The sequence below is a fragment of the Acipenser ruthenus genome, chromosome 52 (genome assembly GCF_902713425.1).
Source record: "Acipenser ruthenus chromosome 52, fAciRut3.2 maternal haplotype, whole genome shotgun sequence".
Lineage (NCBI taxonomy): Eukaryota > Metazoa > Chordata > Actinopteri > Acipenseriformes > Acipenseridae > Acipenser > Acipenser ruthenus.
The window spans coordinates 2,751,602-2,763,345 of NC_081240.1; the positions used below are offsets into that span (position 1 = coordinate 2,751,602).

General features: G+C 45.1%; 1 protein-coding gene across 5 annotated transcripts in view; it reads left to right on the forward strand.

The window, feature by feature from the left end:
- Positions 1–11,744, forward strand: part of LOC117965690 (SUN domain-containing protein 2-like) — a 37,170-nt gene that overhangs the window by 12,839 nt on the left and 12,587 nt on the right. For 4 of the 5 annotated variants that reach the window (XM_059016146.1, XM_059016145.1, XM_059016144.1 and 1 more), the window contains 13 exons: positions 1,069–1,260; positions 1,699–1,817; positions 3,530–3,805; positions 4,644–4,709; positions 4,952–5,045; positions 6,667–6,728; positions 7,234–7,370; positions 7,865–8,104; positions 8,705–8,782; positions 9,112–9,155; positions 9,607–9,769; positions 10,710–10,943; positions 11,481–11,565. In XM_059016146.1, coding sequence (XP_058872129.1) covers positions 1,136–1,260; positions 1,699–1,817; positions 3,530–3,805; positions 4,644–4,709; positions 4,952–5,045; positions 6,667–6,728; positions 7,234–7,370; positions 7,865–8,104; positions 8,705–8,782; positions 9,112–9,155; positions 9,607–9,769; positions 10,710–10,943; positions 11,481–11,565 — 1,723 coding nt within the window. In that variant the 5' untranslated portion in view covers positions 1,069–1,135. The remainder of the gene's footprint in view (positions 1–1,068; positions 1,261–1,698; positions 1,818–3,529; positions 3,806–4,643; positions 4,710–4,951; positions 5,046–6,666; positions 6,729–7,233; positions 7,371–7,864; positions 8,105–8,704; positions 8,783–9,111; positions 9,156–9,606; positions 9,770–10,709; positions 10,944–11,480; positions 11,566–11,744) is intronic. The other variant, XM_059016148.1, reaches the window with a different exon arrangement.

The window sequence follows — 11,744 nt, forward strand, 5'->3', positions numbered from 1 at the left end:
GACACCTAATTTTCCCATTGTTTAGCACGGGATATGTCCTCTTTATTAAATTAAAAAAAAAAACTAAAACAGTTTGTTCGAGAAGTCCTGCCATTACTTTGAGAAAAACTATGTATTATAAAATAGATACATAGATAGGAAACTTGGTACAATTGTACACACAGTGACTGAAGGGGATATGTCTGTCTGTGTATTCATAAAACTCATACATTCATTTAGAGAAGTCCAGTTGAAGTAGAACATCCTAAACACTGTGGCTGACGTTAGCCCAAGTCACTACCTTTTGTGCAGAGAGTAGAACAAGCAGGCACTAATGAAGCTGAGTAAAAGTTCAGAACAGAAAGTAGCAAGAACTTATTTACACAGAGTTATAAACACACAGAGTAGCCTGCTGAGTGAAGTATCTAACACACAAAGCAAGTCCGATTCTGTCCCCTTAGGCGAGGCATATGGTGTGCTCAGAAAGGAAGGAGAGTTCTTATTGAACTTGACGGGCCATATTTTCAAAGGGTTTACTCCAGTCCTTAATGAACTCCTGTTCATTTTAAAAAACCAGAAGCAAGCAGCTAAGTAATAGAATCTGAGTTGTCTTCAGCACTCCCTAAGAGTTTGTTTCTCATTTTGTAAAGTTTCCATAATGTTTTCATTTAAGGATGGTGGAGACGCTTTGAAATCTTGTCTGTCTGCCTTATATTTTCCCATGTGCATTCAGGGGAAGTCATAGTGATTCACTTCATGTTACTGATCCAATTCCAATGCCACTGACATACTTGTAACAAAATACATTTTTTGTGCCCTGTTCTCATGCATACTCAATAAAGGAGTTCCGTTTTTCAGATCGACAAAAACAATTCAGGACTGAAAGGAGTAACCTTATTGTAATTTTACAAAACCAGGTGATACATTTCCAGTCCTCTTCAGCACTCTTTTGTATGTCATTAGTTTTGGGGATCCAGTGACGTGGTGCGTGGCTCAGGGAAGTCCAGTGCATAGTAGAAGGGGTAGATAGAAGAGATCTAGAAGTGCCTCTCGAGGTGCTACCGAGAGTCTGTTTGTTTGTATTTGCAGGTTCCAGTGTGATAGAGGCATACAGACCTCCTGAGGAGAGTGTGTGTTAGAGGGGGAGAGCGCGAGGATGTCCCGGCGTAGCCAGCGCCTGGTCAAGGGGAGGTACTACCAGGGCGAGGATGATTCCATCAGCAACAGCTCCACCGGATCAGCTTCAGGGAACCCTGTGTCCTACAGAGAGAGCCCAGTCAGGTACCGCAGCGACCAGCTGTGCTGTACACAGAGCAACAACATGACATAACTCTGTCCTACCCTCTAGAACTACAGCAGTTACCCAACATGCCTTTAAAAAGATCTGATCCTGTGGCATTGCCTGCTGTGTGCTGTGCTGTACATAGAGCAACAACACGACATAACACTGTACTACCCTCTAGAACTACAGCAGCTACCCTACCCAACATGCCTTTAAAAAGATCTGATCAGGTGGCACTGCCTGCTGTGTGCTGTACTGTACACAGGGCAATGCTGGCGGGACCACACTGTATAACTAATATAAAACCCTGTATAGAACTACAGCAGCGTGGTGTCTATATAAGGTTGACAGAGCCTTGCTGTGCTGTCCTGTGACAGTAACTGTCTCTTATTAAAAGCACCTGATGTTTTGTCACTTTCCTGTCTCTTTCTGCACAGGATATTTAAGAAGAAGAGCACCACTAAACGTCAGACACCCCAGTACTCCGCCTACACCTCCAACGAATCACTGGCCAGCTACACCAGTGATGCCCTGGAGGAGCCCATCAAAAACTGGGGTGGGTGTGTCTATAATCCAAGCAGTTTTGTTGGTTTCTCCTAGTCGGCTGTTCAGAGCATTCCCAGTTTACCACTGCACTTTTGCGCTGTAACATTGCAGTTTTCACATGCTTTTACTTTGCATTGACCATAGTATACCCTGGTTTGCCATGTTTTTTAAATATGCTTTACCATAGCTCTCTGGGCTTTACAGTGCTTACCTATGCTTAACCATGCTTTCACACTTTGCTATTATTTTACTATAGGGAACTTTGATAAAGGTTTAAATGTTTGAATCCCTGAATACTGCACATGATGTGGACTTGTAGTAATAGTCTTTACCCAAAACATTAAGATGTTTTACATTAAAACAAGCTGTAATATACAAGGCTCTCCTTGTATATTACCTTAGAGTTACAAGTCCGTGCTGTTTGTGTGTCACCTTATAACAAGTGCAGGTGGAATGACATTATAGGTAAATGGGAGCCACGATTGGTTTACTTAATTAATTTGTCATTTAGCAGACGCTTTTATCCAGCGCGACTTAGAGACTCGGGTGAATTATGCATCACAACTGCTGCTGCAGAGTCACTTACAGTAAACCTCGGTTTTTACGCCTCGCCCGAAGGACGGAGCACAAGGAGGTTAAGTGACTTGCTCAGGGTCACACACAGCGAGTCAGTGGCTGAGCCGGGATTTGAACCTCTTGGTATCAAGCCCCTTTCTTTAACCCCTGGGCTCACAAGCCTCCTTTATAGTATAAAGAGGCATCTTATAAAGTGTGAGCACTGCAGCAGAACAGTCAGTTTGAACTGCTTCTTGGCAGCGTTAATAAGAGACTCCCAGCGCAACTTGTACAGTAAGCAACATATTTTCAATTTTCAAGTTTTGTCAGTGTTTGGAAAACTACAAAGCGGTGTGTAATTCAATACGGTAATGTAACATTATTCAGCAGGTTTCATTCGACTTCATGAAGCAAGATGAGTTCATTCTATAGGGGATGCAAAACTACTGCGATTTGTTTTTGCTTCTAAACCCCCATCGCTGGTTTTATTTAACACTGAGCAGCTGTTTCACATGCACACGCAGTGCTCTGCTCTTCTCCAGCTTGTTTCACATGCACACTCTGCTCCTCACCAGCTTGTTTCACATGCACACTCTGCTCTTCTCCAGCTTGTTTCACATGCACACTCTGCTCCTCACCAGCTTGTTTCACATGCACACTCTGCTCTTCTCCAGCTTGTTTCACATGCACACTCTGCTCCTCACCAGCTTGTTTCACATGCACACTCTGCTCTTCTCCAGCTTGTTTCACATGCACACTCTGCTCCTCTCCAGCTTGTTTCACATGCACACTCTGCTCCTCACCAGCTTGTTTCACATGCACACTCTGCTCCTCTCCAGCTTGTTTCACGTGCACACTCTGCTCCTCATCAGCTTGTTTCACATGCACACTCTGCTCTTCTCCAGCTTGTTTCACATGCACACTCTGCTCCTCACCAGCTTGTTTCACATGCACACTCTGCTCTTCTCTAGCTTGTTTCACATGCACACTCTGCTCTTCTCCAGCTTGTTTCACATGCACACTCTGCTCCTCACCAGCTTGTTTCACATGCACACTCTGCTCTTCTCCAGCTTGTTTCACATGCACACTCTGCTCTTCTCCAGCTTGTTTCACATGCACACGTAGTGCTCTGCTCCTGATCAGCTTGTGTCTCTCCCTCCCTGATAGTTAGCAACGTGAGCATGCGGAACGGCAGTCCAGGTTCCAGGGGGAGCAGCAAAGACAAACTGCTCTCCTCTTCAGGGTCCACGAGTCCAGCCTCGGACCTGCTGCCTCCCTCCAGCCTCCTCTACAACAGCAACGCCTACAGTGACAGAGTGCCAGCGAGCAGGAAAGCACTGAGCGACACCAGCAGCAACCGCAGCTCCACCTACGAGAGCCACGCACCCCACATCGACCCCTTCGGAAACTCCTCAGGGTACTCGTCAGAGGAAGACTACATCGGTGAGGAAGGGGGGGGAACGCCCTGACGTCAGATTAAACGTTATAAAGTGATACAGCCATCTAAACTGTCTTTAGAATATGTGCTAGACACTGATATAAATGTGATACAGCCATCTGAAATGTCGTTATAATATATAGCACTAGACCCTGATATTGATGTGATACAGCCATCTGAAATGTCTTTATAATATGTAGCACTAGACCCTGATATTGAAGAGATACTGCACTCTGAAATGTCTTTATAATATATAGCAGACCCTGATATTGATGCAATGCAGCCATCTGAAATGTCTTTATAATGTATAGCACTAGACCCTGATATTGATGTGATACAGCCATCTGAAATGTCTTTATAATATATAGCACTAGACCCTGATATTGATGTGATACAGCCATCTGAAATGTCTTTATAATATATAGCACTAGACCCTGATATTGAAGAGATACAGCACTCTGAAATGTCTTTATAATATATAGCAGACCCTGATATTGAAGAGATACAGCACTCTGAAATGTCTTTATAATATACAGCAGACACTGATATTGATGCAATGCAGCCATCTGAAATTTCTTTGTATCAGATGATTTGTATCAGATGGGAATTGTCACATTAAAATTAGCTACACTGTTTAATTATTTTTATATAGCTATACATTATAAAAACTATATCGTAAGGTGCCATGTAAGATACAAGCAGAGTAGTCACTCGGACCTCTTGAGTAGGTATCCGCTTGTATCGTACGGCACCCTGTATTGTATTGTATTGTATTGTATTGTATTGTATTGTGTTATCAGATAGTGTTGTTGCCCTGAGATTTTATCTGTGTGTGTTTTTTAGGTCGACAGCAGTCTGATGCAGGTACAGCCCAGGGATTTGCTTTGAGGGATGTCCTACTCTTACCAGGTACCTGATTTAATAATGTGCTTATAGGATGAGACGGTGAGCTATATCAAGCAAGGTCAAACTAACTCTACAGTACGTAGAGCGACAGCCCCATCTAGTGGTAGTATGTGGAAATTACAATACATATTGAGGATTCATGTGACCAGGGTTGAATCACCAGCAGATATTACTGTATTTTGAATGTTTGATTAAATTAAGTCATGAACTTTGACCCTTGTCTCTCTCTCTCTCTTCCCCACCAGGCAAGGCGATGGGCATGCTGTTCTGGTGGCTGGGGACGGCCTGGTACTGTCTGACCAGTGGGGCCTCGCTGCTAGACGTGTTTGTACTGACCAGGTCAGGATGAAAACCTTTTTCTTTCTTTCTTTCTTTCTTTCTTTCTTTCTTTCTTTTTCTGTTTTTTTATATTTACCTTTTTTCACTTTCTTTGCTGGCTGAGTTTGAAATATTTCATATCCACCTCCTGCTGCAAGTACATAAACCTTTATAATAGTCCACATGCAGATCTTGTTGTTGTTGACATACGTATAATCATGTAAAGTAGATACTGCCATTTCTGGGAACTATCAATCAGATGTTTCTCATGAGCACTAGGGGGTGCTGTTCTCACTGTGTAGTAGATGTTTGTCATGAGCACTAGGGAGTGCTGTTCTCACTGTGTAGTAGATGTTTCTCATGAGCACTAGGGGTGCTGTTCTTACTGTGTGTAGTAAATGTTTCTCATGAGCACTAGGGGGTGCTGTTCTCACTGTGTTTAGTAGATGTTTGTCATGAGCACTAGGGGTGCTGTTCTCACTGTGTGTAGTAGATGTTTGTAATGAGCACTAGGGGTGCTGTTCTCACTGTGTGTAGTAGATGTTTGTCATGAGCACTAGGGGGTGCTGTTCTCACTGTGTTTAGTAGATGTTTGTCATGAGCACTAGGGGGTGCTGTTCTCACTATGTGTAGTAGATGTTTGTCATGAGCACTAGGGGTGCTGTTCTCACTGTGTGTAGTAAATGTTTCTCATGAGCACTAGGGGGTGCTGTTCTTACTGTGTGTAGTAGATGTTTGTCATGAGCACTAGGGGGTGCTGTTCTCACTGTGTGTAGTAGATGTTTCTCATGAGCACTAGGGGGTGCTGTTCTCACTGTGTGTAGTAGATGTTTGTCATGAGCACTAGGGGGTGCTGTTCTCACTGTGTGTAGTAGATGTTTGTAATGAGCACTAGGGGTGCTGTTCTCACTGTGTGTAGTAGATGTTTGTCATGAGCACTAGGGGTGCTGTTCTCACTGTGTGTAGTAGATGTTTGTCATGAGCACTAGGGGTGCTGTTCTCACTGTGTTTAGTAGATGTTTGTAATGAGCACTATGTGGTGCTGTTCTCACTGTGTGTAGTAGATGTTTGTCATGAGCACTATGTGGTGCTGTTCTCACTGTGTTTAGTAGATGTTTGTCATGAGCACTAGGTGGTGCTGTTCTCATTGTGTGTAGTAAATGTTTCTCATGAGCACTAGGGGGTGCTGTTCTCACTGTGTTTAGTAGATGTTTGTAATGAGCACTATGTGGTGCTGTTCTCACTGTGTGTAGTAGATGTTTGTCATGAGCACTATGTGGTGCTGTTCTCACTGTGTTTAGTAGATGTTTGTAATGAGCACTAGGGGTGCTGTTCTCACTGTGTGTAGTAGATGTTTGTAATGAGCACTATGTGGTGCTGTTCTCACTGTGTGTAGTAGATGTTTGTCATGAGCACTAGGGGTGCTGTTCTCACTGTGTAGTAAATGTTTGTCATGAGCACTAGGGGTGCTGTTCTCACTGTGTAGTAAATGTTTGTCATGAGCACTAGGGGGTGCTGTTCTCACTGTGTGTAGTAGATGTTTGTCATGAGCGCTAGGGGGTGCTGTTTTCACTGTGTTTAGTAGATGTTTGTCATGAGCACTAGGTGGCGCTGTTCTCACTGTGTGTGTGTGTGTTCACAGGCAGAGTCACTTCCTGAAGAAGGCTGTGGTGTTTCTCTTGGCTCTGCTCCTGCTTGGCGTTGGTAAGTTAAGCCCCCTGACAGTGATACCCAGCGCTGAGTAAGATCATTATAAAGGAGCCCCATGGTATTGACCCCGTCTATTGATTTCAGGTAGCACGAGTGTTCTAGTTTTAACACTGGGGTGAAAACATCAGGGTTCTTATGTGTATTCAATGAACGATAGTGTTAAAGTATTTCATTAAAAGCAACAGTTAATTCAGACAGCCAAATGAATGAATACAATAAAGCTAAGAACCTAAATATATTCAACAAATATATAATAGTCCTTCAAAGGGGGGCAGTGATAATATTGTTAGTGCTAATAAGAGGTAGGAGAATGGATTTTAAAGTAGTGGTTAGCATTGTAATATTGCTAGTGCTAATATGAGGTAAGAGAATGGATTTTAAGGTAGTGGTTAGCATTGTAATATTGTTTGTGCTAATATGAGGTAGGAGAATAGAAAGTCAGTCCTTACAGAGTGCTTTAAGCTGGCTCTTCTCTTCCTGTGCTGTCTCTGTGCTCTAGGGCTCTGGTACTTGTACCCTCTGGTCTGGAACCAGTCTGACACAGTGGTACCAGACCCGGTTTGGAAGATAGTTGACGAGTCCAAAGCGGCGCTGTCTCAGGATAGCAAAGCACCGGCATCAAAGCAGGTAAAACAGGTACCACTTCCAACAGTGACATTGCACTGGGACACTTCTCATCCCATTACTGATGAGGTGACCTTTCACCTCTACCGGCCTCATAACAGCTGTGTGAAGAAGGCATTATATGCGTATTGTATTTTTTTAAAAGCATTTCTCTCAAAGCAATAAATGAACAAAAAATGACCTTCTGGTACACACAATCTTTACAAATATCACAGTGTGCGTTTTTCTGGAGATTGAACTGGTCATTTCTAAGCCCCCTGTCTTTGTGTGTCTCTGTGCCTGTGACCCTTGTATCCCCCTGTCTCTGTGTGTGTGTGTCTGTATCTCTCTGTGTCTGTATCCGTGTCTCTGTGATAGAGACGCTAGCTGATTGCATTTTGACAGCACGTGTCTCTCTGTCTCTCTGTCTCTGTGTCTCTGTGTGTCTGTGTTTATCTGTGTGTGTCTCTGTGAAGTCACTAGCAGATTGCATTTTCACTGTGTGTCTCTGTGTCTTTCTGATCCAGGACTCGGCACTATTGACCCGGCTGGCTGCGGTGGAGAGGCAGCTGCTCACCCTGAGTTCTCTCCGAGAGTCAGCGCTGGAGAAGGTGGAGAGCATGGAGAGGGAGCTGGAGAGAGAGAAGGAGGAGCATGGCAAGCAGAGGGAGAGAGCCCTGACCAGCGAGGGCGTGACTAAACTCATCCACACCGCCATCGGAGAGAGACAGGGCAGAGTCCAAGAGGAGGAGAGGGAGAGGGTCAAGGTAAGAGAGAGGAGGAGGAGGAGGAGGAGGATGGAGAGAGTCAAGGTGAGAGAGAGAAGGAGAGAGAGGTGGTCAAGGTGACAGAGAGGAGGAGGAGGGAGAGGGTCAAGGTGAGAGAGAGGAGGAGGAGGAGGAGAGAGAGAGTCGAGGAGAGGGAGAGTTAAGATGAGAGAGGACGAGGAGGAGAGGGAGAAAGTCAAGGTGAGAGAGAGGAGGAGAGGGTCAATGTGAGAGCGAGGATGAGGAGAGGGAGAGAGGTGGGAGGGGGTGAAGGTGAGAGGGAGAGGAGGAGATCAAGGTGTGAGAGGGGGACAGGGACATGAACAGGGAGAAAGGACAGAGGGGGTGAAAGTGAGAGGGGTGAGAGGGAGAGACAGAGACAGAGGAGAGGGTGAAGATGAGAAGAGAATGAGAAGGAAGGGGCTAAAGGTGAGAAAGGAAAGGGGGAAAAGAGGGGAGATAGCAGGATAGAAGTAAGAGGGCCATAAGTGAAGGGGGAGTGGGAGAGAGCGAGAAGGAGAGAGCAGGGGAAAGCTTCAGAAAAGACAGGAGGAGAGGCAGGGAGTGCAATGTAACAAAACCCTCTGTTTGTTTCCACAGGAGGAGATTAAGCTTTTACTGCAGGACAGGGAGGAGAAGTGGAGGGAAGAGCTGGAGCAGCTCCATCACAAATCAGAGGTATTCAGAAACAGGAGCGCAGCACTGGGGAAACCCATCGCCTTGAGGGGTGGAGAAGTGACAGGAAGCAGGTCACAATGTCCTGAAAACACATTTCCTTTTCTCCACTAGATCTTTTTGTATACTGCTATTAAAGAAGGACCGGCAAGTTTAACATCACAGGGCAATTCTCTGCTGATAGTTAGAGGGACTATAGACTGCTTTTGGATATGTGACTCTAAGGGTTTTAGAAACAATACTATGCTGTAATTTCCAATAGAACAGGACACAGCAGCTCTTTAAAGCTCAGCCCAGGTTGCTGAAATTCTTTTTAATCTTTTTCTCCTCAGAGAGTTCAAACCGAGCTGTCTCAGATGAAATCTGGATTCCAAGGGTATGTATGTATGTATGTATGTATGTATGTATGTATGTATGTATGTATGTATATGTACATCTGTGGGTGTGTATATATGTATGTTTGTGAATATGCATAAGTGTATGTATGTAGGTATGTGTGTACACACGGGTGTATGTATATGAATGATATAGGATGTGTAGGTATAACAGATTTCCTGGAAGGCAAGGCAAACAAAACAAGAACTAGTATCATGTTTTAAACAAAGACACGTGTGCTGTAACATGTGTTTCTTTCAAAACTGCACATTTGAGACTTGCATACTGGGTGGAGGTGCAGGGCAGGTAAGATTCATGGAATTATTGTGTTCGCTTCAATCACTCAATTACTGCCGTGGTTTCTGAGATTGTAGCAAGACAGTTTGATTGCTGAAAGTACTTGGCTGCTGTACAAACTCTTTGATAACCCGCTCCCTGCTCCCCTTGCCCAGCCGCCTGTCTGAAGATCACACCAGGCTGCTCTCTGAGCTGTCCCGTCTGGAGCAGCAGCTCCACGCTCTGCGCAGCGAAGTGACCGGACTGACCAGCGCCCAGAGCACCATGCAGAGGGAGCTGGAGACACTGCCCGCCACGCTGCACACCATGAAGACTCAGGTACTGAACTGAACTGGGCAGGGTTCCATCAGCACCATGAAAGCTGGAGGCTTGTTGGTCAAGTGGTTAGAGAAAGGGGTCTTGTTACCAGGAGGTTCCTGCTTCAATCCCAGCTCAGCGACTGACTCACTGCATGTGACCCTGAGCAAGTCCTTGTGCTCCGTCCTTCGGATGAGACGTAAAACAAACAAGGTCCTATTGTAAGTGGCAATTGTGATGCATAGTTCATCCCCTAGTCTCTGTGTAAGTCACTTTGGGTAAAAGAGTCTACTAAATGACTAATTTAATAAAATAATTTTAAAAAGCAGGCTCGTCTCGATCCCAGCATCAAACTGGGGCTCCAGCCTCTTCCATCTGCAGTCCACAGTCCAATCTGCACCCAGACACGTTACACACAACGTCACCTGGATGCGCCACGTCTCCATCAGCACCATGAAACCAGGCTGTAAAACTCAGTCTCATCGCCTTCCAATATCAAGCAGGTTCCATCTCCAACCCAGTCTGGAACCAGATATTCTACAAAAAGTAAAAGGTTCACTTGTGTGCATCTCATCTTTGTATAATTGCTCTTTATAAATCACCATCCTCTAATATTTCCTTGACAATACGATCTTCTCACAGCCCTCATGCTCTGCCTGTTTTTTTCTTCTGTAGTCTGATGTTAAAAGCCTGACTTGGCTTGCATGTTTCACATTGGACGCTTATTAGGTAACTTCCACCATCAGCGTGGAGAGGTCGAATTCTGCCAGCCCGCAATCCTAACTGGGGCTGACAGACTGACAGACAGACAGACAGGATTTGAAATGGATTTGATCTGCTGCTGATGGAAAATGAGTCTGGTTTCAAACCACTTTCAAGTCAGTCCCAGTTAGAAATGGAAACACTGACATTTTCATGATCCAACTCTCTCTCTCTCTCTCTCTCTCTCTCTCTCTCTCAGGTGCAGTCGGAGGTTGGGCAGTGGCTGAAGCAGTACCTCTCCGAGACAGAGGGGGGCGCTGCTGCGTCGCTGGTGGAGCGGGAGGAGCTGCAGGGGGCGCTGCAGGAGCTGGAGAGCAGGATCCTGGAGAGACTGTCTGAGGAGAGAGCGCGCAGAGAGTCGGACACCATCGGAATGGCGCACTCCATCGGAGACACCTTGCACCTGGCTGGTGTGGGCGGAGTCACAGAGCAGGTGAGACTGACTGACACACCCAAACCAGGGAGAGTCACCAGGGACCTCATAATCACTTCATACTCTCACCTCATACTGTAAACTACTACAAAGACACGCTGGTTAATCTAACCTTTAATACAAGGTCTCGTTGTCGATCAGCCCATTCATTTTGAAAATACAGAAGCCAACGTTTGTTAATACAGTACACATAAGAGGGAGGGGAGCATTAAACAAATCCTGAGCAGAAATCATCTTGTTCAGGAGAAAAGGTATACAGCCCATCCAAATCCTAAAGCTCTCTAGTGCACTCTGCTGGAAGAAGGAAGTATTGCTTTTACACTTCAAGCTGCACCGCATGATAGCTGAGGTATACTGTGCTGTACCTCGAGGTACCACAAATTTGCCGTGGCACAGGGGAAGTTTTCCACGGAACACACGGTTTATCTATGGTAAAAGAACCCATAACTCTCTGCTGTGAATACAGTCGATTAGAACACAAAGGAGCTTGTTAGCTGTTTGTAACGCCTGTCCTGGTCTCTTTGTGTGTGTCTGCAGGCTGTGCACAGGATAGTGCAGCGCGCTATTAATCTGTACAGAGCTGATGGGATCGGACTGGTAGACTATGCCTTGGAGTCAGCAGGTAAGAGCTGCCCATCATAATACTGAGACAGCTCTGTTACAGAGAGCTGAAAGAGTAAGTAGAGGGGTCCTTAACAGTGTAGCATCACACGTCCCCACGTGTTGCTACAACTGTTTAAATAGCTTCCCTGTAATTTTTCTTTTCATTGTTAACATCCTAACTTTTTATACTTAGAACTT